The sequence below is a fragment of the Sphaerodactylus townsendi genome, linkage group LG02 (assembly GCF_021028975.2).
Source record: "Sphaerodactylus townsendi isolate TG3544 linkage group LG02, MPM_Stown_v2.3, whole genome shotgun sequence".
NCBI lineage: Eukaryota > Metazoa > Chordata > Lepidosauria > Squamata > Sphaerodactylidae > Sphaerodactylus > Sphaerodactylus townsendi.
Genome location: NC_059426.1, coordinates 115,768,312 through 115,795,848, shown reverse-complemented (window position 1 = coordinate 115,795,848; position 27,537 = coordinate 115,768,312). Strand labels below are relative to the sequence as shown.

Genomic DNA, 27,537 nt, shown 5'->3' with positions numbered 1-27,537 from the left:
TTAAACTATTAATCTTATTAACCATAACCACTAAGTTACTACACTTATAAACTATTTGTTTCAGAGAAATTGTTTTATTTATATAGAATCCTCCTTTACTTCAGAGTCATATCTGCATGCTGAGAGTTCCGCCAGCCCATCAATTATAATTAAGCCATACTGTTCTTTAGCTCCAATTAAGAATTCTAACACAAGAGCCTTCAGAGGCAGCAAAAAAAATGTAGGGAATTCTAAGGAAGGTAAGGAGACAGCATAGCACAGGTCACCACAGAACACAACAGAGAGGTGCCTTCACAGAAATTACGTACAAGAGGTCACAAAGAGAAAGAACCAAAATGCTACAGCAGTCTTTTCACATACCTCAAATTTAGCACTATGAATATCATCCACAGAAACTACAGATCTCACAGTTACAGGCTTCACTTTAATCCAAACAGTTTGGCAGTTTAAATTTGGAAATCCTTTAGCCAACTCTTAGGCCGCTTCCGCACGGCCACAATGGGGGTTGGGTCAGCGTACATAACGCCGACCCAACCCCCCGTCCCGGTTGCGACAGGGAGGACAAGCGCCCGAGCATCCATTAACAGGTTGCGCTTCTTCCCCAGACGCTTTGCACCAGTGTCCTCGCCTGCTGAGCAGCGTTGCACAGGCCAGGGGACACGCCTCTGCCCTGTTGCATTGCGACAGCTCGGGAAGTCAGCCGAGGGACAGGCGAGGCGGTGTCCCCTGACATCCAGCGACACGCTTCTGAGGCCGGAAACCTGACACGGCATGTCTGGGAAAGGGGAGGGGGAATGGCGCCTTCCACCCATTGCTGTTCGCACGGCAGCAGCTGGAAGCCGCTGTTTCCCAAAAACCTCGCTGGGGAAGCGAGGTCGGGAAAGGCGCGAGGGCGGCGCGGCTGCGATGCAGCTGCGCCCCCCATGAGAACAGTTCCCTGGGGACGGCGTTTTTGCCTTCCCCAGGGCACTGTTAAACACCCGTGCGGAAAGGACCTCCATGAAGTCAGAAAATGACTTGAGCTGGCACATGCCACTTATTTAGTAATGTATGTAAAACATTTATAAGCCATCTTTTTACCTTAAGGAAACTCAAGGCAGGGTTTTGTTTTTGTTTTTTGCTGTCAAGTCACAGCTGACTTATGGTGATCCTGTAGGGTTTTCAAGTCAAGAGATGTTCAGGGGTGGTTTGCCATTGCCTGCATCTGCATCACGCCCCTGGTAATTCCATGTAGTTCTCCTACCTGTAAAGTTGCCAAGGTTAAGGCTGGGAGTTTGTGACTGGCCTAAGGTCTCCTGGCAAGATTCCATGGAACAGTGGGGATTCGAATCTGGGTTTTCCAGATTCTAGTCTGACGTTTTAACCACTACACCCGGCTGGCTCTCCAGGATACCTTACAATATCAATAATAAAATATATAAAAACCATGAGTTAAAATTACTCTTTGATCAATGAGACAGTCAAGAGGGCCTCTCCTGTAATCTTAGGTCCCTGGCAGGAAAGTAAGGCAGAAAACAGTCCTTCAGATACCATGTAGGGCTTACAAGGTGAATTACTGAATTCACCCACACAGTGAATTTGGCTCAGAAGCAGATCATAAGCCAGTGAAACTGCTGTAAGACTGGCGTTACATAATTCTGGTAAGTGGCCCTGACCAGCAGTTAAGTCACAGGATTCTGCACTAGCCACCGCCTCCAAACACTCTTCAATGGTAGCCCCTAAAACCATAATATAACAAGAAATAGCCATGCATACAGTGTCAATATCTAAACATGCATCTGGATTTGTCAAGACCCACTGTACTGAGAAATAAATCTAGTTAAGCTCCTAGTTCGGTAATGGGTAAACTTCTAAATATATGATTATTATTACAATATGAAATGCAAATTACTAAAATATACATATTTTCCCTAAATTGTCTTATTTAAGCAGGCGATGAAGAAGTACACCAAGAAAAAGAAGCATACCAAAGAACACTGATTTTTAATCAAACATTAGAAATGGAAAACAGAAAAAGATAAAAATAAATGATATGTACAAGTAATCAGCATAGATGTGGCAGTAAATGAGAAAATAGTAAATAATAGGACCAAGAGAAAGATAATGTCCATATAGAAGAAATGTAACACATGAAATAACACCATCTGATTTCAGAAAGAAATCCTAATGTACAAAACCTCTGTTCATTTTACATCCCCCACTAAATCTTTGATTGCTAAGTTATCACACTCTCCAAAACTGCTATCTTTAAGAAACAGGAAAAAAATTAAAGTGGAGTTTTACAGCATATAAAGCACTTCTGATTTAATTTTTGCTTGCACTCCTAGCCTAAGCTATTGAGAAATAAAAGAAAAAGCAACTGATAAATGATGCTGTATATTCCAGGGAAGGATTGGTAAATTTTTACATTTTCATTCATTTATCTATAATCACAGCATCCAGCAATTCTAACCAGACTACAACTGTTTATATAAGAGATACTTTAAAATTGCAAAGGACAATACAAAGGCATTCATTCATTTCTCACACTTCATTCATTTCTCACACTTCCACCAGGCAGGTCAGGGTGGAATATATTGCTGTTTTTGTCTGGCACAAATCCTATGAGTGGATTAGGCTGGTTCAAAGTCATTCACTGAACTTCACTGTCCAAGTGATGATCTGAATCCAAGTTCAAGACTCTTAATTATTATTCCACCCAGGGTTTCTTAATACAAAATTAATAATGATATTAAATCTGAGATTCCGGTGAGTTTATGAATGCTTATGTGTTGGACAGTCAGTCATGATTTAGGGAATTCTCACATAACTTCAGTAACTTTGTTAATAGAAAGGTTTAGAAATGTCTCTAGATCAAAGGTTCATGTGGTCATGGCACAAGAAGAGAGAAAAGTACACAGTGTAAAGATATAGCAATATGATCCTGAAAACTGCCCACATCATCACTTTTAATTCCAAACAGGTCATCAGAGTATGGATCAAAAAAAATGTGCACAATGTGCACATACGGGAGATATTTCTTCAAGCCTAGGGAAACTCTAAGGTTTCCAGAAAAATTCCTTAAAGAGCAATTAAGGGGGTTAACCACCACCTAATAGCTGAGATCTCACAAAATCACAGTCTGCACTATAGAGCTGCTTCACTGCTGAGGCAACGGAGTCTGGGCCTAGGCAAATCTAGCCAACTGTAGATTTGGAGGAAAACTCAAGTGGCAAGGAGACGGAGAGAAAGGGAAGAGAGAAAATGCACTTCCCACAGTTTAGCATATTTTTTTTCTGGTCCTGATTAATTTTTTTCCTTATTTGATCTTTCATTTCTTCTTTACAAGTGAATTAGGGTGGCAAAGTTAAGTGAACCTACAGAAAAGCAAACCCTACAGAATTCAATGGGACTCACTTCTGAGAAATCATGATAAAAGTTAACAAACCAAATCTGAAACAATCAATGGGATACACTCTAAATAAACCTTATTAGAATTATGCTAAATCAGCCAAGATATATCCAAACAGCTACACAGTAATTGTTTTAAACATTTACTGTAAATTCATTCACAACCGATGTCTTCTATAGCTACTCCCCCCAAACAGTCAACAACTATAGCCAAATGTTATCAGCACGACACTGCTATTAAGTGCCATTTTTACAAATCCATAAAACGAAAGCAAATGTTACAGCCACACTCATTGCATATAATTGAAGCTAGCTTGATAGGTGGATTTAAACCCAAGGGTATTTAAACCCAAGACTAGACAAGACCCATACTGAAGATAGTATTGTGTCCTCTCTACTTGTTTTCACCACGAATAGATTTTGTAGAGACAAGTAGTATGCCTGGAAATACAGGTCTTCATAATGGAAGTGCCCTTAGTCACAAATCCATACTTTACCCCAAACAACCCTATATGAGTGCTTGCGTGTGGTGCGCTTTTATTTATTTTGATTACCTGCAGGGAGAAAGCTGAGGAGAGGAATATGGATCTCATTCCGAGTTCAAGCCAAAAGGCTAACGTCTAACCCTCAGCATGGCCAAACCCTCAATGGCCTCCCAGAGATCCTCGCCGCTCGTCTTTCCTATGGGGTAGGAAGAGGTCGCCTCTTCTCGGCTCCTCAGTCTCGGAAGAGAACTTCTTAACTCCAGCCCGGGTCAGTGGAGAAAGGCCCTTGAAGTCAGCTCAGCAATCCAAGCGGGGTCCTTCTGAAGTGGAGAGACTGGTCTTCAGGACAGTCCAGTTCTCGCCTCTGCTCAGGTCGGCGAATTTGCCATCCAACTGGTTCAGCAGCTGAAGCTTCTATAGTAGCGCAAGATCGAAAGTTGGAGTCCTCAGCCGGGAAAACAATAAGGCAGGAGGGACACCAGGGTCGCCGTCGTCCTGCCAGTCAGACCTCGGTGTAAAGGCCAAAATACGACGCCTCCGCACGAGAGGATGTCTCCTGCTCCTGGTCCGCGAGGGGGTCCTCGGCCGTGGCGCCCAGTGGAGGAGGGCTTCGAGCGACCGGGCCTTTCGCCTGTCACGCCCTCAGCCTCTTTACTGGAAGTTGCGCGGGGGCCGGAGGTGCCTCACAACCGCGGCCTTTCGCAGTCACCCAGAGCTTCTGTCACCGCCGCCATGGCTGCTGTTTGTTTTCATCCGCACAGGGAAAGAGAAGCGGCTCTCTGTGCGTCCGCCGCGGCACTTTCCACGCAGGAGAAACGGCCCCTCTCGCTTCTTATCCCGCCTCCTTTCCCAGCCCCGCAGTCCCCTTCCTCAGTCGGAGAGGGGCGGAATCCAGCGCCGGCTCGAGGCGCAGCAGAGGGGCTCCGAGAAAATGTAACCTCGTGAAGAATCTGCTTTCGGGAATGAGAAGCCAGACCTGAGCGCCGCCTCCCTTCTCGGGCGCTGGGGAGGGTCACCGGGAGCACCGCTGGGTACAGCTGCGGCCCAGAAAGTGAGGTGAACACCCAGCATTTCCCTTCTCACAACACTCGTATTCACAACCCGCCCTCTCGCATCCAGTTCCCCCTTTTCCCTCTTTGTCTTTTCCGACATCAGGACGTTAACTCTTCAGAAGTCCTCCGCATCCGCGGTCTACTCTCGCATAGCTAAACCTCTCTCTATATTCTCTGATTACAGGCTCTTCTTGTCACCCGAGATGTCTTACGGGATCCGGCGGATTTCAGGTATCTCATCGCAGTTTTAGAGAATCAGTCATTCTGAACTGTTGATGTGCCGACGTTAAAACTCTATCATAACACTTACCCTCTTAACCCTTCTTTCACATGTTATTTTGTGCCCACCTCATTACTGACTCCTAATCCACTGCCACGATAATCGCTACTATTATGTTCCCTCCACCTCACCTTTAAACTTTAGTCTGGCTTTGGCTAATGAGGAGATACAGTGGTTCCCTCGTTGACTACGTGGAACATCTCTTGCAGGTAAGTTCTTGCAGAGTAGTTTTTTCCTGAAAAAAAATTCATACAAAGAGTTGCAGAGGGGCCCTATGGGGATGCTTTCAAAGGGACTACTTTCCATCAAAATAAGTCTAAAAATTCTGTTTATCATGAAATTAAAAAGGAGTTGGCCAGAGAATTAGAAATTCAAGTGTGAAAGAATCTGCCATTTATTCTGGCTAGAATTTCAAGGAAAAAATCTAATAAAGGGGTGGCTATTGTTGTTGTTATACACAATAATTGTTTTTTCACGCACTATTATTTCCATGTTAGCTTAATCTTCTTGTTGCTCCACCCTTAGAGCGACTGTATGTGCTCATTTTGCTAGGTTCCAATTCAATCAAAGATTCCAAATTATATTTTTTAGGGAATTTGTGTGCTCATATGTTTTGGTTAACTAAGAGCCTTGTGGTGCAGGCTGGTAAGATGCAGCATTGCAGTCAAAAGCTCTGCTTGCAACCTTAGTTTGATTCCAACAGAAGTTGGTTTCAGTTAGCTGGCTCAAGATTGACTCAGCTTACTATCCTTCTGAGTTTGGTAAAATGAGTTCCCAGTTTGGTGGAGGAAAAGTGTAGATGACTGGGGAAAGCAGTGGCAAACTAGCCTGTAAACATAATCTAGTAAACGTCATGATGTGACATCATCAGTAATGACCCAGTGTTTGCCTATTTGGCTAAAATCCCCAGTGACATGCTTCCTATTTTAATCAGTGGGATCTAACTGACAGATTGTTCCAAGTTACAGAGTTATAACCTGAGCATAACTACACCCTTCTAAGAAGGATCCTCTGAAGATGCCAGCCACAGATGCAGGCGAAACGTCAGGAGAGAATGCTGCTAGAACACGGCCATACAGCCCGGAAACCACACAGCACCCAAGTGATTCCGGCCGTGAAAGCCTTCGACAATACATTAAAGACACTTTCTTGGGAGTGCCGTTAATCACTGGTACTGAAACAAAAGAACAGGCAACTGCATGAGCAGCACTGAGCTTGCAGAGGAAGTGGACATACATGGTATAATCTTCCATTAATAAGCTGATTCAGTAAATGGGCTGCTCATTTATTTTACTCAATTGAGAGCCAGTGTGGTGTAGTGGATAAGAGCAGCTTGATTCTAATCTGGAGAACAGGGTTTGATTCCCCCTCCTCCACATGAACAGTGTTTGTTTCCCTACTGCTCCACTTTAAGCATTGTGACCTTGGACTGGTCACAGTTCTCTCTGAACTCTCTCAGCCACACTTACCTCACAAGGTGTCTGTTGTGGGGAGAGGAAGGGAAAAGAGTTTGTAAGCTGCTTTGAGACTCGTTACAGTTGAGAAAAGGAGGAAGGGGAGAAGGAGGTACATTTGCACCAGCACTAGTGTCCCACCACTTCCAGAGCACGTTCAGCCCATCTTTGTAGGCTGAGCTGTAAAAGAAATAACACTTGTTGAACGAAAATGTCATTGAATGTGCAGGGACACTTAAAAATCAGGTGGAGTCTAGTTATTGTGAGGATTTGGTAGAAACTACTTCTGTCAAATTAGAGCACTAGACAATAAAGCAATTCCTGCTATATCAGACAATCTAATCCAGTATTCTGTTTCCCATGTTAGTTAACTAGATGCCTCTGGGTGGCCAGCTAGGCAGACATACAGGCAACAGTCTGCTCCCTTCTACTCCCAAGAGATTGTTTAATGGTATTCTCCCTCTGAACATGGAGGTTTCATTTTGTCATCATGGCTAAGACCAGTCAATTGACCTATCTATGAATCTGTCACATCCTTTGTGGTACTGAATTTCATAACTTTATGACATTCCTTTTGTCTGCCTAGTTTATATTTTCTGTTTTGCTTGTCTTCTCACCCTCAATTGGATAACACCAAGTAGCATAATACTAAAGTATTATGATAGGAGGAGAAACAGTTTACTTTGTCTGCAGTAGGCATAATTTTAAACATTTATAATATCTTTCCATTTTATTTTTTCTCAATTAAGTTCACTCATTTTTGTCTGAAGTGAAAACATTTCATATTCTTCATCATTTTCATTGCTCATTTTTGCATCACACAGTGACTGGAACAAAAAAAGTGGAAGGAAGGGAGAGACTGCCTCTCTAAATACACCCCCAGGAGAGCGCTCCTTGGAGAACAGCCTATTGATGATCCCTGGCCTGAAAGATATTCAACTATCCTTGACTAGGGCCAGAGCTTTTTTTGGTCCTGGTTCTGGCCTGGTGGAATGCTCTGTTGAATGAGACCTGGGCCCTGCAGACTTATCACAACTCCACAGGCCTGCAAGATGGAGCTATTCCGCCAGTCCTGTGGTTGAGGACAGCAGCAGCATTCCAACAGAGCTGGCCTCCCTTTACTCCTCCCGGTCCTCCCCTTTTATTTTAAAGCTGATTAAAGTGACATGGGGTTCACTGTACTATGTGTTTTAATTAAGTTTTATGGTTTATGAATGTTGCATGAATGTGTTATAAGCCGCCCTGAACCCATCAAGGGGAGAACAGCCTATAAATTAAATTATAAATAATTGAAAAAGGACAATGTACAGTGTGCAACGTTACCTCAGTCATTAATATCCTTTTGCAGACACATCTGTCCATAATAAATTTCAGCCTTCTGGGACAAACCTTGTTGATTTCATGATTAAAATTTTTTCCCGATATGTAATGGCCCTCTATGAGCTCCCCCCCTTGCAAACCTGATTCATGTTTGAGAATTTTTCAGGAAGCTGAAAGTTATCTTTACATGAACTGTTATTCTTTTTATTTACAAGGAATGGCTAGCTACCTGTTTCCATCTTCATGGCTTTCTTCTTTGAAAACAGGATTCCTGTAACTCAAGATAGTTTAACTCAGAACATTTATAAAAATTCAAGGGTTACAGATAGATTACATATTCTATTTACATTGCATCCAAAAGAAAGGTGCAAAATTAAAGCAGGGAATATCACTATTTCTTACAGTTTGAAATTTTTTTTGATTCCCTGACAAGTGAAAAACTGTGAAACAAACTTTTTACCTGCCTTTGTTAAACTTTGGTAAGTCTACTAGGGACATTTCTGTCACTTAAGGATTGTAAGTTTGCTTGGGCAGACCAATTCTGTTTTGTAGTCATAAGGAGCCCTGTGGTGCAGAGTGGGAAGCTTCAGTGCTGCAGTCAAAGCTCTGCTTATGACCTGAGTTCAATCCTGACAGAAGTCTGTTTCAGATAGCTGGCTCAAGGTTGACTTACCCTTTCATCCTTCTGAGATTGGTAAAATGCATATCCAGCTTACTGGGGGTAAAGTGTAGACAACTGGGAAAGCCAATTGCAAACCACCCCATAAACATAGTATGCCTAATAAACATCATGAAGTGACATCACCCCATGAGTCAGTAATGACCCATGTTTGCACAGATCTTTACCTTTTAGACATAATTAATTCATAAGAGTGCAATGTACATTACAAGACTAGATGTGCTCAGACGCTGCTACAGTTCCAAGTTTCCTTCCATGTGTTTCTTCCAGTGTGTTGACATGGCTGTTAACACATCAGTTGACATGGCCATTGTCCTTCAGACCAAGAGTAAACTTCTTAAGTGAATATATTAGTTTATCCATTACTAAATAATCAACACACAGGTGTCAATTTGGACATCTTTGATTAGTTGGTTAGTGAAAATGGAACGCGCTGATCTTTAATGGCAGCAGAAGCAGCTCTTAGAGGCATCATGGTGCAAATAGAGTGCTTTATCAGGATCTGGGAGACAAGATTCAAATCCCCACTCTGCTGGTATGTTTCCTGGAACACCTTCTCCTCTCAGTCTAAATGTATTGACTTGCTAAATTATGGGGGAGTGGCTGCGTTTTGTTTCTCTGTTTATACAATACGCTCTTGCAGGCGCGCATTTCCATTACATATGCATGTTCCTTTATGAGCTCCTAGAATTCTGGATTTCGTGTGGGATCCCATCACTGGAAATCTTGTGGGTGTTAACATTTTGTGAAACAAAAATGACACTAAAGCAGTGCTCCATTTTTCAGTGCTGCTTGTTTCCAAAATTACTAACTTAAGCATTACTAATTTATAGTCATGTCCAATGCCTGGTACAGCCAGTTAATTTTATGTACCACTTAAAAATGAAGCAAAATTTTTCTAGACTTGCTTAACTGGTTCTGAGATAGAACATAAACATAGAAGTCTTTGCTTGTGTATCATGTATTCTACAATTGCAAGTTTTCATATTACCCCAGGACAATGCTGTGTGTTACTGCAGTATGAAATCTGTTCTATGACCTTGTGTAAAACTGGGTACAACTTCACAGTATTTCCACTTGAACTTTGCCAGAACCACTATCATGACTTATTGGATCCTGGCAGAGATTCAAAGCAGAGTCCCATGGAGACATAACTCTCATCTTTTTCAGCCAAATTTTATCTGCTAAGAATCAGACATATTAATAGAACTGCAGAAATTTAATCTCTCTCTTTTTTTGTAGTACATGAATTGCTGACTTCAGTTTTGCCATGAGTGGAGTAAGAACATATAAATAAATCAAGCGAAAACAGAGGATAGATCCATGAGGTAATTTTAGGGTCTCGTTCACAATTGATGTAATTGAAGGCAGTAGGCCTATTTGCATATAACTTAGCCAGACTGAAGATGATAGTAGCAAAAGACAGGCTTATTTTCTTCTGTGAAATAATTTTTTCCTTTTCTGGCTGTCATGCAGGTAATTTCATGAAGGAAATTCAACAAGGAAAGAACTGATCCAAAATACCTATGTTGACCATGGCTGTTCCCATAGCAGTTCTTGATTGTGATCTCCTACTTTATGGGCGTGGACATAGGACCTTAGATCGGTTCAAATTGGAGAATGTCACTGATGAGTATCTGCTATCCACTTATGGCTTCCCACGCCAATTCATTTACTACCTGGTGGATCTTCTAGGTGCCAGTCTCTCTCGACCTACCCAGCGTTCCAGGGCCATCAGCCCAGAAACACAAATTCTTGCTGCACTAGGTTTTTATACTTCTGGCTCTTTTCAGACTCGTATGGGAGATGCCATTGGCATCAGCCAAGCATCTATGAGCCGTTGTGTTGCCAATGTTACTGAGGCCCTGGTGGAGAGGGCTTCTCAGTTCATTCATTTTCCAGAAGATGAAGCATCTGTCCAAAGTCTTAAGGATGATTTCTATGGACTGGCAGGTATGCCAGGAGTATTAGGACTTGTTGATTGTATCCATGTAGCAATAAAGGCCCCCAATGCAGAGGACTTGTCATATGTGAATCGAAAAGGCCTTCATTCTTTAAATTGTCTGATGACATGTGATGCCAGAGGAATGCTACTGAGTGCAGAAACACACTGGCCAGGTAGCCTGCAGGACTGTACTGTGCTGCAACAGTCAATACTTAGGAGCCAGTTTGAAGCTCGCCTGCACAAAGATGGCTGGCTTTTAGGTAAGTTCATTCTGGCTAATGTCCTCTTTAAATGGCTTCTCGGTAGGATTTTGTTGTGGTTTACCAATGTGTAAACTACTAGATTTTTTCCAGCCACTATAAAAATTATTATTCATTTATAAAGTATCCAAAATTGCTAAGTGCAGTGTAACATTTACAAAAAATAAAGCAAATAAGTCACAGAAGATAATCTCAGTAGCTATAAACCTTAAATGCCTCAGATTTTATTTATAAATTCTCCTGGTTCTATCAACTGGGTAATTGATAGATAATTTGGTAAAGGAAATATATATGTGAGAATGACTGTGACAGCCAGTTTCTGGATTTCATTTGTATTTTGTGATACAACATCACTAGGATTCACTTTACAAATACATTTTTGCACTGCAAGTCTTACATATTTTCTTCTGTGTCCAGAAGTAACAAACACATTTGTTCACGATGGGTGCAAACCTAGTTAGTGGTCCTATTCTTGTATTTGTGTTCTTTTACCTTGACTCTGGACAGAAAATACAGGCTGCCATATTTGTCCATTAGAAAGAAACAAGAATGGTGTGTAAATGCCCCTATCATTGTTGGGACACTGATCGCAGACAAATTTGTTAGCAGAAACAAAATGAATTTAAATATATTGTTCCATTTGTCGTCTGACCTTTCCCATTTTTATTTTCAATAGGTGATAGTTCTTTCTTTCTTCGTACTTGGCTAATGACCCCGCTGCATATCCCTGAAACACCTGCAGAATACCGCTATAACTTGGCTCATTCAACCACTCACAACGTCATTGAGCGAACATTTAGAACATTGCGTTCTCGGTTCCGTTGCCTGGATGGGTCAAAGGGCACCCTGCAGTATTCTCCAGAGAAAGCCAGCCATATTATCCTGGCCTGCTGTGTGCTTCATAATATCTCCCTGGAGCATGGGTTGAGTGTTGGGTCTTCCCCAACCATAGGACAGATAGAACAGCCAGAGGAAGAATATGAGCATATGGAATCGCTTGATTCTGAAGCTGATCGAGTTCACCAGGAATTATTGCTGACTCATTTTAGCTAGCCTTATGTAATACACCGTCAGATTTAAGAGAAAATGAGAAAAACATAAATAGTAGATATTTATTTCCCTTTAAAATTAGGAAAATTAGAACTACAGAGAAAATTAGAGCTACCAGATGGTGGATACTAAAGAAACATGCATTTTCTGTTTGGGGAAGAGTTTTCATCTTTGGTTATTTGTTCATACCGCATCTGAGTCCCTGAATGTTTAGTATTTCAATATGTGCTCATATTAATTTCAGCATCATTGGTGAAAAATTAATCATGGATGCAAATATGAGATTAGAGTGGGCAATGTACTCCGTGGCACTGGGATTATATATTTTTAAGAACTGCAGAACATAATATTTTGTGTACAGCCTAATCAAATTCCAAACAATAGAGTTTAGACTGAAAGTCAGACTTGACCTGTACATGCTGAAAATTAATCCTTCCTTTTTTCCAATATGTTTTCCACTGTGTGTCTTTCTAAAAATCCAGTATCAACTGTATACATGCAACAAGGATCCTTTTTCTCATGTAAAATGAGGATTTTAATTCTGAAGTGTATTTGGTTTATAGATGTACAGTTAGAAGGGAAGTACTAAACTGTCTCTAAATAAGAAACGTTAATCTAACATAGCAACACCAGGTAGAGGCTTGGTTCTAGAACAGTGTTTCCATGGGTGCAAGAATTTCTAGTCATGGAATGTGATTTTCTTCTCTCCTCCTTTCCACTGCAGCCCCCAAAGCCTACTGAAATGCTGCTCCTTGGGGATATCTGGCCCCCTTCCCTGAGACCAGTATTTAGAGATGTATTTGAAGTTTCAGCGGGAGAGAGGAAATGAGAAAGTTGTAGTCTGCAGGCAGAGGTTCAGCCCATGGAAATGATGCTCTGGATCCAGGTCCACATTGTTGCATTAACTGCGTGAAAGTGTAAGTTCATTTCACATAATACAGGAGACCTGTGCTATTAAAATGGATATTCTTGGTCTCAGCTGAATTTAGTGGAATTTGTGGAATTGAGTCGCTTGAGCCTGTCAGATTGTACCTAAACAATTGGAAGAAATTAAAATTCTGGTTTCATTGACAAAAGCAGACAGACTTGTTCAAAAAGGAAGCCGTAAAACCACAGAGTCCCATCCCATACTTAGGGAATAAACCCAGAGAGGCAGAAAATTGGTGGTGGAAAGTGCTGTCAAGTCACAGCTGACTTGTGGCAACCCCACAGAGGGTTTTAGGCAAAAGACAGTTGGAGATGGTTTGCCATTGCCTGCATCTGCATGGTCTGAGAGATTTCTGAGACAACTGTGGCTAGACCAGGGTCAACAAGCAGGCTTCATGTGGAAGAATTGGGGAATTGGACCTGGTTCTCCAGATTAGAGTGCACTTCTCTTAACCACTAAACTTTATTACTCTAAAAATAAAATAAAAGGTTATTATACTACTGTCAGTATCTACGTCAGAAGATTTAAGTGACACTGTCCCATTAATTATTAACATGGATTGGGATACAGGAGGTACACGCAGGTTATCGATCTGCTCTGTGGCTCAATTATGACATGGGCTGATAATTAGATAGGCAGACTATGTATGGAGGAAAGGCAGCAGAAGAATACGTTTTTTTCCTAAGTGCATTCTGCATCCAAGGACACACTGTACCAGATGTAATATACTCTTGTGGATGAAATTAGACTACCTAACGTATGTGTGGGCAGTGAACAGAATATGTCCTATCATGACAGTGTCCTGAAATACAGTCTGTTTATTTTCACATAGAGTTCAGGAGGCGCTTTAGAAGAGTGAACAGCTATAATCTGTGAAGCCCTAAACTCTTTCTGGTGGATAAATGCCAATCTGGAACTCTTTGACTACAGATTTTTCAGCCTGGCATCTTGGTAGTTTTAATTCCTTGTGGACTGCTATCCTCTATTATGTCTAGTTACTGGAATGCCGTACAAATTTGTTTTGTTGAGAACCAAAGATGAACCTGTTGAAATGTAGTTGAAGATAAGAGTTAGAGTGAACACCGTATATAAAGTGGTTAGCTTGACAAAGAAACAAACAGGAAATTAAGGAGGGGCTTTTTTACTATGCTTTTGGTCCATGTACACATGTGCTTACATTTTTATGAATATTTTAAACATTTCTGTCTTGGACATAAACCCACATGTCTGAACCAACATTCAGCAGGGCACTGTTCCCTTTCTGCAAACAAAGTTTAAACCAAAATAACCAAGGTAACTTGAGCCTCTTTTTAAGGGGACTGTTACCTCTGGTAGTCTGTATCTCTCCCCCACCCCCAAACATATGTCACCCTCTTCTGTGGTGACAGTCCCCTCCCCACTCTACAAAATCCTTGGCCACAATACTCCACAACTCCTTAGGTCAGGTGTGTGGCATGGCATTCCTTGTGCAGACTTCGAGTGAGCCAGACAGCACTTTGGCGGTGGGAGAGGCGAAGAAAACACTTTGCACCAACAGTCAAGGGGGAAAGCAAAGTCTACTCTATATTGTGTGGCTGACTCTTCTCACTGCAAAGCCCAAGCAGGTACTCCATTTCTGGAGGCGGGAGGTTGGCATTCACTGGCAGGTAAGCATGGACCTGGTTTCCAAACTGCTCCCCCATTCTCCTGACTTGAGACTGGGAGCTATCCTGGTAATGTGATCTCCCACACCCCAAGCCAGCAGCATTGCATCTGCAGGGGGGAGGAGGCATGAACTCAGCCACCCTCCACCACGGTCCGTCATGCATCAAGGGGAAGATTCACAGTGTGGTTATTGACACAGTTTCAGGAACCACTTGGGAGATGTTGCCCGTGTTGCAGCACATCTGAGTACACTAGTAAGTTCGGTGTAGGGTGATACTAAGCAGCCAAAGGGCAATGCGGGTCATGAAAATGGGAGTGGTGTGTAAACATTTTGTGTGTAAATAGGTGCATTTTGCAGGCCCCAGCCGTGGTATTTGCTGTGAGGCCACTGTGAGCACTCAGATCCCAGAAACCACCAAAAGGGCACCATCAGCCAAGGCATTTGGATTTCTCATTAGAACTGTACTGCACTGCAGTGAACTTCAATGTGTGGTTTGATGGGATTATGATAAGCAGTGGCTAGCATCACATCCAAATCCAACACAGCAGTAACCCCCACTGGATGGGAGCAGCTGGAGGGGATAAACCCTGTTCCTGGGAGGAGTGGCCTACAACTATTCATGGTAAAAAATAGAGAAAAAAACTAATTCAGCATACCTCTTATTAATATTAGGTATTATTCATGTTGGCAGTTACCACTGACCAGCAATTGGAAAGGCCAAACAAGAAAGTCCCCACTCCCCACCCGTCACACAGAATTTGTGGAGGGGAACATATAGAAGCAACCCTAAAAGACCTGGAGGCAAAGCCACTGACAGTTTTTGGCACCTTGACAGTCAAGATCCACTCTGGATCTGGCCAATGCTGGCTTCTGAAAATACAGTGTTTGCTGCATTTTTGTGACTCCGAAAGCAAGACAGAAATTTGATAACCTCATCCTACTTCGCTCTCAGCTGATCTGTGTGGGGGTGTGTTGCTGAGAAGGACAGGAATGGTCCAGATAAGAACATAAGAACTAGCCTGTTGGATCAGACCAGAGTCCATCTAGTCCAGCACTCTGCTACTCGCAGTGGCCCACCAGGTGCCTTTGGGAGCTCACAGGCAGGAGGTGAAAGCAATGGCCTTCTGCTGCTGCTGCTGCTCCTGAGCACCTGGTCTGCTAAGGCATTTGCAATCTGAGATCAAGGAGGATCAAGATTGGTAGCCATAGATCGACTTCTCCTCCATAAATCTGTCCAAGCCCTTTTTAAAGCTATCCAGGTTAGTGGCCATCACCACCTCCTGTGGCAGCATATTCCAAACACCAATCACACATTGCGTGAAGAAGTGTTTCCTTTTATTAGTCCTAATTCTTCCCCCCAGCATTTTCAATGTATGCCCTTGGTTCTAGTATTGTGAGAAAGAGAGAAAAATTTCTCTCTGTCAACATTTTCTACCCCATGCATAATTTTATAGACTTCAATCATATCCCCCTCAGACTTCTCCAAACTAAAGAGTCCCAAACGCTGCAGCCTCTCCTCATAAGGAAGGTGCTCCAATCCTTCAATAATCCTCGTTGCCCTTTTCTGCACTTTTTCTAGCTCTTCGGTATCCTTTTTGAGATGTGGCGACCAGAACTGAACACAGTACTCCAAGTGCGGTCGCACCACGGCTTTATATAAGGGCATGACAATCTTTGCAGTTTTATTATCAACTCCTTTCCTAATTATCCCCAGCATAGAGTTTGCCTTTTTCACAGCTGCCATACATTGAGTTGACATTCCCATGGAACTATCAACTAAGGCGCCCAAATCCCTTTCCCAGCAAGGTTCTGTGACTCGAAGATATATAGCACTGACCTCCTTGTAAGCCGTATATGTGAAGTTTGGATTTTTTGCCCCTATATTGCATCATCACTTTGACATTTTGCTAGCATTATGAACTGCATTTGCCATTTCTTAGCCAACTCACCTAATTTATCAAGGTCTGCTTGGAGTTCTTCGCAATCCTTTGCGATTCTCACCACCCTACATAATGTGGTATCATCTGCAAACTTGGCCACCACGCTACCCACCCCTACTTCCAGGTCGTTTATGAATAAGTTAAAGAGCATTTGGTCCCAAAACGGATCCTTGGGGGACACCACTCCCTACATCTCTCCATTGTGAGAACTTCCCATTTACACCCACTCTTTGCTTCCTGTTCCTCAACTAGTTTTTAATCCATAGGAGGACTTCCCCTCTTATTCCTTGATTGCTGAGTTTTCTCAGCAGTCTCTGGTGAGGAACTTTGTCAAAAGCCTTTTGGAAATCCAAGTAGACAATGTCCACTGGTTCCCCCTTATCCACATGCCTGTTTACACCCTTAAAGAACTCTAGTAAGTTTGTAAGATAGGACTTGCCTCTGCAAAAGCCATGCTGACTCTTTCTCAGAAGGTCTTCTGGAAGTGGCCTAGGTGTCAGGAAGCTGTGCAGGCAGGGATTTGTTGGCTGGGACAACTCCATGATCTCCATCATTACCACTTGGAAGGATCTGATGTTCAGGAATCTGAGGGAGAGCAGGACCTTCTGCAGAAAAGGCAAGGCATGGCATGGCATGGCATTGGGGGGCGGGGGGGCGGAACATGGCCCTTGAGAGCTGGCTCAGCTCCTTAAACAAAGTGGATAGCCAACCTGTCCAGGTGGAAGTGACCAAGGCAGGTGCTGTCAGAGAGCTACAGTGTCCTGATATGTACCCAGTATCACTAGGCTCGATGCCTTTGTTGTTGTTTCTATGCCAAACAAACATCCAGTGCTGGAAGTAGGTGACTGAGTCAGACTTCTAACAAGGGTTGGCGGATATGTAGAAGTGGGCACCATCTCACGGCAGCCTGGCTAAAGCTTGAGAAGAGTTGGGGCCATTAACAAAATGGTCTCAGGACTTTGGACCCCTGCAGCTCAGCACCTCCCAAGCCTCCTTCCCCTGTGACCGAGTCCTGTATCTGCATAACTTTTTCCTGATGCCTGGTGTTCATCATGGGAACAGCGGGAAGCAGGGTGAGACCCAGGATTCTAAGGATTCCCATGGTGCCTTGCCCTGCCTCCATATTTTCTTTTGTGTGCATGTGTGTGTGGCATCTGACAGCAGCAATGGCCACCAGCAGTCTAACTGGATGAAGGTGCTTCTATAACTATCCCAGCATGGCCCTTATTACCAGGAGCAGTTCAGTCACTGCACCCCACCCCACAGGTCTCTGCCCTGGGGCATTCTATCAAAACAGAGATCTTCACCCTGAAGCACTGGAATGATTTGCTCAGCCTGGCTTTGAAACACAAGTGTGCTTTCATGGCACAGGGTATTCCTTGGAGTGGGCAGGGGCAGTGGGCCTGCCTGCCACGCACCTGGAGAGGTTTCTAGCTGTCACAAGGGACTTGTTAGTGGCACTACAGGCCTCTGTATGATGCCCCACCCTGGCAGCTCCCCCTCCACTAGAGGTGGCCCAGGGGTTGGCCCAGGGGCACATTTGGCATTGTGCGTGGGTTGCTGGAGGTGTGTTTACCAGTGAGCATAAGATACCCATGACTGCATAAACTCTCAATGGCATGTCCCTGTACTCCTCTCAAGGTGTTGGTAGCTATTGCAACACTTGGGCCAAGGGCCTGCTTGGGAGCCTCTGTGAAAGAGGGAATGCAGGGACAAACTCCTTTGTAAGCTGTACAGTCACTGATTGCAGAACAAACTCCTTTAAGGAGACGCGGGGGACACTGAGCCAGGAACCCTGGTTCAGGGCTAGGGCCCTGATTGGTTCTGCCTGTCCCTTTTGTCACAGCCCTGCTGATGCAGTTGCAACTTCAGAAACCTAGCAATAAACATTCTTTTTCCTGCTGGCTGTTCACTAACCAAACCCTTCAAGGAGCAGACTAGAAGCACCATAGTTGCCCTGGCTGCCAGCCACAGAAAAGGCTTCTCAGGATCGTCTTATTAGTCACACTAAACCCCACTATGTGGCAGAAAATTGTTAATCAACTTTTTATTACTTGATAAGAAGAAAAACTCACAACTCGTTTGTGGAAAATTCCTATTCTGTAAGTGTATTTCACAAAATATGTAAAATAATTGTTTGATTGTAATGGTTTGTCATAATTATATTTTAAAACATGCAACAACACTAATATAATGTGCTGCTGCAATAATGAGTTATTAGTCATCATTCATTCCTGTTCATCTGCCATCATCATATCTATTAAGCAACCATGTAATATATGCTAAGAAGCTATTGAGACAAAACTGATTAGGGAAAAAAAATCATGTGATGTGGGATCTTAATTAAACACTTATTGCTAATTATATTTGTGTTGTGACTATGGCGCAGGATTTGAAACATGAGATTGTGGCAGAGGCATCAGGCCCCTTCCACACATGCAGAATAATGCACTTTCAATCCACTTTGCAGCTGGATTTGACTGTGTGGAATAGCAAAATCCACTTGCAAACAGTTGTGAAAGTGGAATGAAAGGGTGTTATTCTGCATATGCAGTGTCAGTGAGGGCTAACAATAAAAGAAAGTGCAAACAATACAAGGGAAAGAACCATAAACCATGGTCTAATTCAGTGGTTCTCAACCTTCCTAATGCCGCGACCCTTTAATACAGTTCCTCATGTTGTGGTGATCCCCAACCCTAACATTTATCCATTTTACAGATGGAGAACACTGATGCAGAGAGTCTTAGGTGATCCCTGTGAAAGGGTCGTTCGACCCCCAAAGGGGTCCCAACCCACAGGTTGAGAACCACTGGTCTAATTTATACAATGAGGCAAGGTCTTCTGTGCCCTAAATCTCAAACCAGAAACTATATTGGGCAGTTTCACATGTGTCATCACTATAGCTAAGATGTTGGATAAAAAGTATTCAGCTTCATACACTGTCATCTTTGAAACTTTTTTTTTTTGCTGTCAAGTCACCGCTGACTTATGGAAACCCCATAGGGTTTCAAGACAAGAGACGTTCAGAGGCGGTTTGACATTACCTGCCTCCACATTCCTTGGAGGTCACCTATCCAAATATTTGCCAGGGTTAAGATTGAGAGTATGTGACTGGCCCAAAAACATCCAGCAAGTTTTCAAGGCAGAGTAAGGATTTGAATCTGGGGTTCCTAGATTCTAGTCTGATACCTTAACTACTATACCATGCTGGATCTGAAATTGATATAGGCTTCATTATTTACATGTATTTATGTACTTGATAAACCCTGTCCTATCCCAAGGGTTCAAACAAGTTGAAGTAGTTATTCTATTAAACCTTTCCGTATCCTTTGGACACTAAGAAACTGTATTCAATAGTAGACTTTTGGCACACATACCTGTGATGACATGACTTTTCTGATAATATCAGAGGGATGGCAGGAAACAGCCAGTCTTCTGGGCACAGAAGAAAAAGAAAAAGGACACATAGCCTTGCAAACCGAACTCCATGGCTCTCTTTATTGACTCAATCCATCTCATCTTGCAACTTCCTCTGTCTTCAACTTTTTGTAGCATTATTGTCTTCTCATGCTGTCACCTAAGTACAGTGGTGCAGTTTAGGTTCTGGGGAGAAGTAGCTCCAAGTAAATGTTAATGGAAGACCTCTTCTTGGGAAAGTAAAGTAAGTTTAGCGGGATCTTAAAAAGTAATAAAATTTATGCTAGTGTGTGAGCAAGTTGGGAAAGTCTGAGAATGAAAACTAGCGATGGATGGGTAGGAAGTTTCTGGAAAATAGCAAAGAAACAGAGGTTTGCTCATATCACAATCAATACGCCTTGTGAAAGTCCCGCAGGATTTTTATTTTTAAAGTGAGTCATGCTTTACGAGCATGACTGCGATGGGCGGGATAACAAACCTCTCTTCTCATTGTCTCCTGGATTTATTTCTCCCATGACAACGGAGGAAAGACATCCAGAATGAGAGATGTAGTATGAAAACGTTGCTGCGCTTTTCGCATATCCCAGGGCCGGTCGATCTTTCTCTCTGAATTCCATTTGTCACTACTGCCCTTTCCTTCACTATGGCGAAGGAGCGCTCGATTGGTTCGCCGGTCGCTCCCGGCGGCTCGGGACTCGGCTGCTACAGCCTGCCTCGGCTGATCTGTGTTCGACTAGTCGCCCTGGCCTTGGTAGTAACTCGGAGCGGCGGCGGCGGCGGCAGAGGCTGCAGTGAGAGGAGGCGGCCGTGGCGGTGGTTTTGCCGTCGGATTTGGGGTGGCTTTTTAGGGCTGGGCCCAGACCCAGATCGGCCCCCGTTACCTCGCCGCGCCCTCCTCCGGCCCTATCCTGAATCGAGTGTGCCAGCCCTTGGAGATTCCCTATCCCAGGTAGGCTCCGGGCCTAGAGGCTCCGGGCCTGGTTCTTTTCTGGGGGTTGCCAGGCTCTTTTCAGCTAGTTGGGAAGAGGTAGCGGCGGCCCGGGCGGGTGGCAGTCAGCGGGGGTCGGGGTGACTCGCGTAGATTTGTGGTGATCGGGGCCAGCCCTGCGTCTGGTCTCTTCTTCACCCCGCCCTTCTCACGAGTCTGCTTGCTTGGCTGCCACATCTACTCCCTCCAGTTTGTCAGTATTCAGAATCAGTTGGTGTATCCCTGTGATTTGGAGGGAGAAGAGCCGGTGGTGAGGCTTGCCCAGTAGTGTTTCCGGGAACATCAGGTCTAGTCTGAATCTGATAAAGGGCTTGGTTGGTTTTGCTCTCTCTTCCAACTGTACTATTTTGGAACCTTTTAATGTACACGAAGTCACTTGAACATCTATTCTCTGTCTCTCTCCCACCTTTCGTTCCTAATTTCCGCGTTGGGAACAGAGGGATGGGCTGCTCAGCTAACAGCATTCCCAAAACTCAGAGGTATTTTCCACAGGAAGGGAATTCAAGTTTAGTTAGGCAAGGCTTTCCCTTGAGATTAAATTAAACTAGTTTGTTTTGGTTAGTGTCAGAGAATGCTAATATAATGCAGCCCTAAAACCCAAAAAAATACAAAATCTTCAAAAAGTATGACAGGTTACTGCATAACAGCCAACAACTCATAGTGCCTGCCTGTCATTTTCCACAGTTTCCTGTTAGCACACATTTAAAATCTTAATTGCTTTTAGAGATCTTAATTGCTTTAGTTACTGAAAAACATTATCTAGCTTGGCAGGTTATTATGATAAATGAGTCAAGATAACTATCCTTATAGTATGTCATCCTTGGGGTCTTTTCAGACAGTAATTTTATTGTGGACCAAATGCCTTCCCACACCTGGTGTATTTGAAACTGAGAAATAATATTCAATCAACAATATTTTTTGATGATAGAGGCCTTTTCTATTAGTTCTGTTTTCTGTTTCTAGCATTTCCTATCAGTTACTTCATCTAATCTTACAAAGTGGTGTCTGGAAAGTGGCTGCATCAATATTAAAGGTACTTATTAGTTAGTACCTGTGGCATAATTTGTTAGGACTGATGCCTCCCATAACTTTCTGTATATTTTAAAAGTTATTTCTGTTCTTTATTTTGTTTGGAAAAATCTTCAGTGACTGAGGATTTTTACGCTGGCTCTGTCTGCATGTGATGGTGTTTGTAGCCATTTTAATCTCTTTCTTTGCTGTAGTGATACCTCTGCCACTTCACACCCTGTTTCATTTTTAACTTAGTTTTTAAGACTTTATACTCCCCTTCTCTAGAACTGTAATAAATCATAGTATAAATGTAGGAGCCATTGTCAGTTTCACTACTGTGCACTTAATATGTAGTCAGTTAACTAGAACGCCCTACAGACTGCTATTTCCTCCCCTTCCCCAACTGTACCAAAGTATTTCCCCCCATTCATGTCATTTTTCAATTAGTGGGTTTTTTCAATAGTTATATCAAAACTGCCTCTCCTTAGGGATTCTCAACATACTTCCTCTCTGTTATTATTTAAGTGCCAAGTTTGAAATATTAGTTTTATTTCTAGAATCATTTAATTAACACTAATTATTGTTTTGTAACTTCAGTGGGTTTTGTTGGCTGTTTTGTTGGCTGTATTGTTGAAAAATATTGCAAAATCAATTTTATTGTACTTTTCAGCTATAGTAAGCTGCATTCTGGACCCATGTTGATCAAGAAGTGGAATATAAGTGTCTTAATATTATCTTGCTGTTTCCAGTTATTTTATGAGGTGCTTACTGGACTGGGCAAAGAGAAACATAATTGTTTTGAATAAACTCTGGGTTTTCTGCATGTGGAAGAAGGCATACAATTATTCTGAAAACTTGATTTATTTGTTCACATCTGAGATACATTTCTTTTTTAATAGTGTCATTGGAATTTATTTTTTGTTTTCTGTCAACCAGAAAAATATTTACAGGATTTTACACAGCATGTACTACTGAAGAAAATCCTGATTTATAAATCTCTTTACTTCGCAATACACATCTGATGCAGTGGTGGGATCCAAACATTTTAATAACAGGTTCCGATGGTGGTGGGATTCAAACAGTGGTGCCACCGCACACACGCACCTCCAGTCCCTATTGGGCAGGGAGGTTGCTTTAGTAACCCCTTCTCAGCACTCAGAAAAAATTAGTAACCACTTCTAGAGAAGTGGTGAGAACTGGTTGGATCCCACCTCTGATCTGATGTGCTATATATTCTAAATCACAATATGCTAAATCAAGATTTTTCAAAAGATAATTAGGAAACTCACTAGCTGCATTTTCAAAATACTTTTTGTGGCTTACACATGTGGGACTGCTTAGCACCACTGGAAGAAGAGGAAAGCCTGGTAATATACAGTAAATGTGATGTAAAGGCAGAGGAGGTGCAGAAGTATTGCAGAGTAAATAAAACAGTGAAGCCCAGCTTTGAGTCTCCACACATTATGATTTTACTGAAAATGAAGTGCTACTAGTCAAGCTGATATATACCTAATTTTAGCAAAGTTTTTATAGCCTACTATCTGAAACTTTTATTAAAAATGTAGATACAAACTCATAATGTGTTCCTGTGTTTATATAATCATTTTCAAAACCTGATGTTACAATTTATATTGATCATGAAAGTGCTGAACATTTTATTTTTCTTGTAAATTTAATTAAGGAAGTTACTTCTGGAAAGAGGTCAGCAAGACATGGTTTTGTAACCACTTCCACCTCTGACCATAAATACGTAGTACTTGAGTTCCTAGTAGTTCAGCCTAATGCCCTGAAGTGTAGGGTATACCTAAAGCATCTCTAACAAATGCTTGTCCTAGCTGGGTGAGCATTTCTTTCTCTTTTTTTGGTGCAAATTTCAAAGAAATTAATCCCACAAATTTCTTTGGTTATTGTTTTAATGATTTAATATTATAGTTATTAAGTTTGCTGCCCATTTAATTTAAATGTATGGTATTTCTTATAGTGTATACCTGTTGCTGCTTGACCTAGCTGAGGTAAATATATTACTTGCAGAAAATTAGTGTATTTGGTAGCTGGTGGTATTTTTCCATATTAAGTATGTTCATCCTTTCAACTAGTCCTTAGAGGATTTGCTTTCTAGATACCTTTGTCATCTTTGTAGTTTTCTGAATTATTTACTGAGTATCAACATCCTCCTTGAACTGCAGTGTCAAGGTAAATGAATGATACCTGAATGATACTTCAGGATTTCTGAACGGGGGTAGGGTGGGCTATAAATTCAAAAATAAATAAATAAAATGGTAACTTCTCGAGACTTTGAAACAATGCTTTTAGAGATATAGATGACATCTGATATTTAAGTTCCATTATCACATAGTAGACTTGAATGCTGTTAGCATTATAAACTCAGTTTTTTATCATAAGATGTGTTGTCTGACTTGTCATTCCTACTGTTTTTTGTACATGTTAAATCTTCTATGTGCATGATGCTGCATATACTAACTACACCTGTCCTTGCTAATTTTCGCTTTGTTCTGTCTGCTTACTTTTTCATTTAGCTTGCTTTTTAAATTGAGTGCCATTTCTCTTAATTATGAATTATTTGATACATTTGTGGCCTGCTATTTTTTATTTTACAAAGGTATTACAACCTGCACTGAAAGTATCTAAAGTGGCATATGCTGAACATACCAGTTCCCTAAAGCAATAAGACCAAAGAACGTTGCAGGAAGAACTTGACCATTTGGGGTCATACTGCTATTTCCATAGGTACGGGGACTTCTATCTGCAGAGGACAATTTTTCTGCCTCTCTTCCTCCAGTGGCTGCCTGGAATTCCCCTCCCCCCTTGCCTAGGATCCGATTTTGTGACGTATTTTAGGCTTTTGGAGAAGGATGGTAGGTGGGAAAATCACCCTCCACTGCACCCATGGAAATACTAGTCTGGATCCTACCCTGAAAGTTTAATGCCTCAAAAAGATGCTAGTAACTGATGTACAGAGTAAATGAGGAGCTCAATGCTGGATTGTAAATGATATTCAACTATGGAACTTTACCATTAATGGATTAATTGGGACAACAACAAATACATCATACTGTAATAATGTTAACAGACCCAGTTTCTCAGAAAGTCTGACTCAAGCTTTATGTTATTTGCACTTTAAAAAAGAATGGTAGGGTTCTTAATGGTATCTGCACAATGTTTTGTTCACTTTTGGAAGATGTGAGTCTGTTCTTCCCTGCCCTGCCCCACATATACTCCCCAAAACTGATAAGTATACTGACCAGTATCCCCCTGCATTGTTATAAGGCACTCAGCCAGCCATATGTAGTCAGTTTTAAAGTGATTGCTAAAAGTTTCTCCCCATTCTCCCTTCTCAAACAGTATCTCATGTTCTCTGCAACTTCCCAAATCAGAATTAATTTTTAAAACCCTGAAAAATGCTGTTGGAAAGGAGATTAATGACCTCATCAATTCCTAGCCAATCAGCACTGTGTGGAACCAACTTCTGCAACAAAAGGAAGGGCAAGTTTTCTCAACAACTCAGCAACTTGACTCTGGGGAAAAGGTTGTCCAGCCAAAACCTTGGGAATATGCTTCTAAAGCAGAAATAGTAAGATGTTTGCTTTGATTGTCTGTTCCTGCATGGCAGGGGGTTGGACTTGCTGGCCCTCGTGGTCTCTTCTAACTCTGATTCTGTGTATCCTGAAACTAACTTCTGCTGCTCTATATTGACTCTCTCAATAAAAAAATTAAAAAGCTTAGCCCAACAAGTCCTCCAGCTTGTGATTTGGAGCCCCTAGGGAAAAGTACGTTTCTGCTCATGAGTGGCCCTGTGATTTGCTTCCTGTGGGACTGTACGCAAGGAATAATTCTAGCGACAGTTTCCAGGAACTTTGATGTAGCATGTGGTTGCTATCAGAGAGTTACGTGGAAGGAGTGTTGTAAGTGTCTGTTTCTATTGGCACAAAATTTAAAAAACAATCATACATTAAACCCAAACAGCTTGATAATATGTTATGCGAAAATGGCAAGCAATAATAAACTAGCACAGTAGATGCAAAATAAATCAGCCCCTAAAATATATATTCTGGAGCAATCTACATGTTCACCTGCCTGTGAACGGTCATCAGAGTGGGTGGAGCCTGGGCAGCTTCCATTGTCATGCAAGATCTGCTTTCACTGTAGCCACTGAATGAAACTGTTGGCACAACTTCTGGCAACTGTTGTTGCTTCTTCAAAGTTAAGCCATTTAGCTTTGGTATGCAGAGAAGAAATACTTTAAATAATCCTGTCCTCATGATGCGGCTCTATATTGACTGCTCAACGAATCATGGTTATTCTTTCAAATTATAACTGCGTTTTTTTAATTTCCTGAATATTCTGTTGAGGTGAAAAGGCTAGTTCTTAAATGAATTATGTTAAACATGGCAAGGAAATAGCTGTTGCAGGACTGTAAGATGGCAGTTTCTTATATATATACTCTATGCACTGCAAGATGGTTGAAGTTTTCTTTTGTAACAATGTAGGTGCTTCAAACAAGAATTTTGTAACTTGTAATGTCACAACTGTTGTGGTGTGTGCATATATTGAGTGCTTAAGTGTTATACATTGGAGAGCACAAAAGTGAGAATTTGGGGCCTTATTGGCTCCTAGTTACTTTTTTTTGTTTGACTCATTCTGTGGCTGATAAATGTGGTCTAGTGACCAGAGTGTTGAATTTAATGTTTTGTAGAATACTGTTGGACTTGGGCTAATATTGATAGAACAGCTTGATCTGAGAAACTAATTAGTAATGGGACATTAAGCCATCCTTTACCATGTTTTGGATAGCATTTTTGAGGAGTTGTTTCATGTTTCCCTTGTTCAGAATTTGCCCATATTCTTTTTTGCTTTATGCAGTTTGTGGGCAGCATGTAACACAGTAGAAAGAAACAGGATTAAAGTTCTATGCCTGTTGAGTGTTACATAAGAGGCATGGGGTTAAATGAATGCTGCTGCAACTGATGCTCTGGTTGTTCTTTTGGGAGTGATGTGTCTTTGTTCTGGCTCCCAGGATGCTTTGCTGCTAGGAATAATAACTTCAATAAACATGTTCTATGATGGTATCAGTTTAGAGCAGTGTTGATTTACCTTCCTGCACAGACTCTACACGTTCATTCACTAAACAAGTTTGGGTGTATTGGAGACATCTAATCTCAAAAGCACTGGAAAATCCTTTAATATTATTTATAAATAGGAACACTCTCCACCTCCAAGTGAATTGAGACTCTTCCGTAACCTTCTATTTACTAATCTAGGGTTATAATTCATAAGTTTTTTGTTTGCCACTGGTGAGTATAAATTGGCTCTGGTAGTCAAATGGTGATTCAGAGCTCCTGAGTTGCATCATATTCCATGATTTGAACCTTGCTGCTCAGTCATACTCATTGAGTATGTTTGTTTCAGTGCTCACTGAAATCATATCAAGTATTGAGGGAACATTTTGTCAATTTTGACCTGATAAATACCTTATTAATCTATTTATTCATGTATATCTTGCTTTTGTCCCCAAAGACAACTCAAAGGGGCTATAGTTCTCTTTTCCTTCATATTGTCTTCACAACACTTGTGTGAGGGAGGTTAGACTGAGAATGTGTGACTGACACAGCAAGCTTCCATAGCAAAAAGGGGGTTCAAGCCTGAGTCTCCCAGATCCTAGTCTGATATTCTAA

At 41.9% G+C, this 27,537-nt stretch overlaps 3 protein-coding genes across 15 annotated transcripts in view; 2 read left to right on the top strand and 1 right to left on the bottom strand.

Moving 5' to 3' along the window:
- The window catches only part of ATG13 (autophagy related 13), a 45,722-nt gene extending 40,976 nt beyond the window's left edge, over positions 1–4,746 (bottom strand). For 2 of the 4 annotated variants that reach the window (XM_048483787.1, XM_048483789.1), the window contains exon 1: positions 3,945–4,741. The gene's annotated coding sequence lies outside the window, so the exon portion shown is untranslated. Of the gene's footprint in view, positions 1–3,944 lie in introns of all 4 variants that reach the window. The other 2 variants (XM_048483788.1, XM_048483786.1) reach the window with 2 other exon arrangements.
- HARBI1 (harbinger transposase derived 1) lies at positions 4,730–12,362 on the top strand. 6 transcript variants are annotated; one of them, XM_048483796.1, is made up of 6 exons: positions 4,731–4,931; positions 5,112–5,158; positions 6,176–6,446; positions 9,903–9,988; positions 10,137–10,865; positions 11,542–12,362. In XM_048483796.1, the coding sequence occupies exons 5-6, from the start codon at positions 10,187–10,189 to the stop codon at positions 11,916–11,918; spliced, it is 1,056 nt and encodes a 351-aa protein (XP_048339753.1). In that variant the 5' UTR covers positions 4,731–4,931; positions 5,112–5,158; positions 6,176–6,446; positions 9,903–9,988; positions 10,137–10,186; the 3' UTR covers positions 11,919–12,362. The 6 variants fall into 6 exon arrangements, with proteins under 6 accessions (XP_048339755.1, XP_048339753.1, XP_048339754.1 ...); XM_048483797.1 differs by having other exon boundaries at positions 6,170–6,446; XM_048483798.1 differs by lacking the exon at positions 9,903–9,988 and having other exon boundaries at positions 4,730–4,931.
- An 8,235-nt stretch (positions 12,363–20,597) lies between these two features.
- AMBRA1 (autophagy and beclin 1 regulator 1) overlaps positions 20,598–27,537 on the top strand; it is a 191,761-nt gene continuing 184,821 nt past the window's right edge. For 4 of the 5 annotated variants that reach the window (XM_048485240.1, XM_048485239.1, XM_048485237.1 and 1 more), the window contains exon 1: positions 20,598–20,794. The gene's annotated coding sequence lies outside the window, so the exon portion shown is untranslated. Of the gene's footprint in view, positions 20,795–21,796; positions 21,867–27,537 lie in introns of all 5 variants that reach the window. The other variant, XM_048485238.1, reaches the window with a different exon arrangement.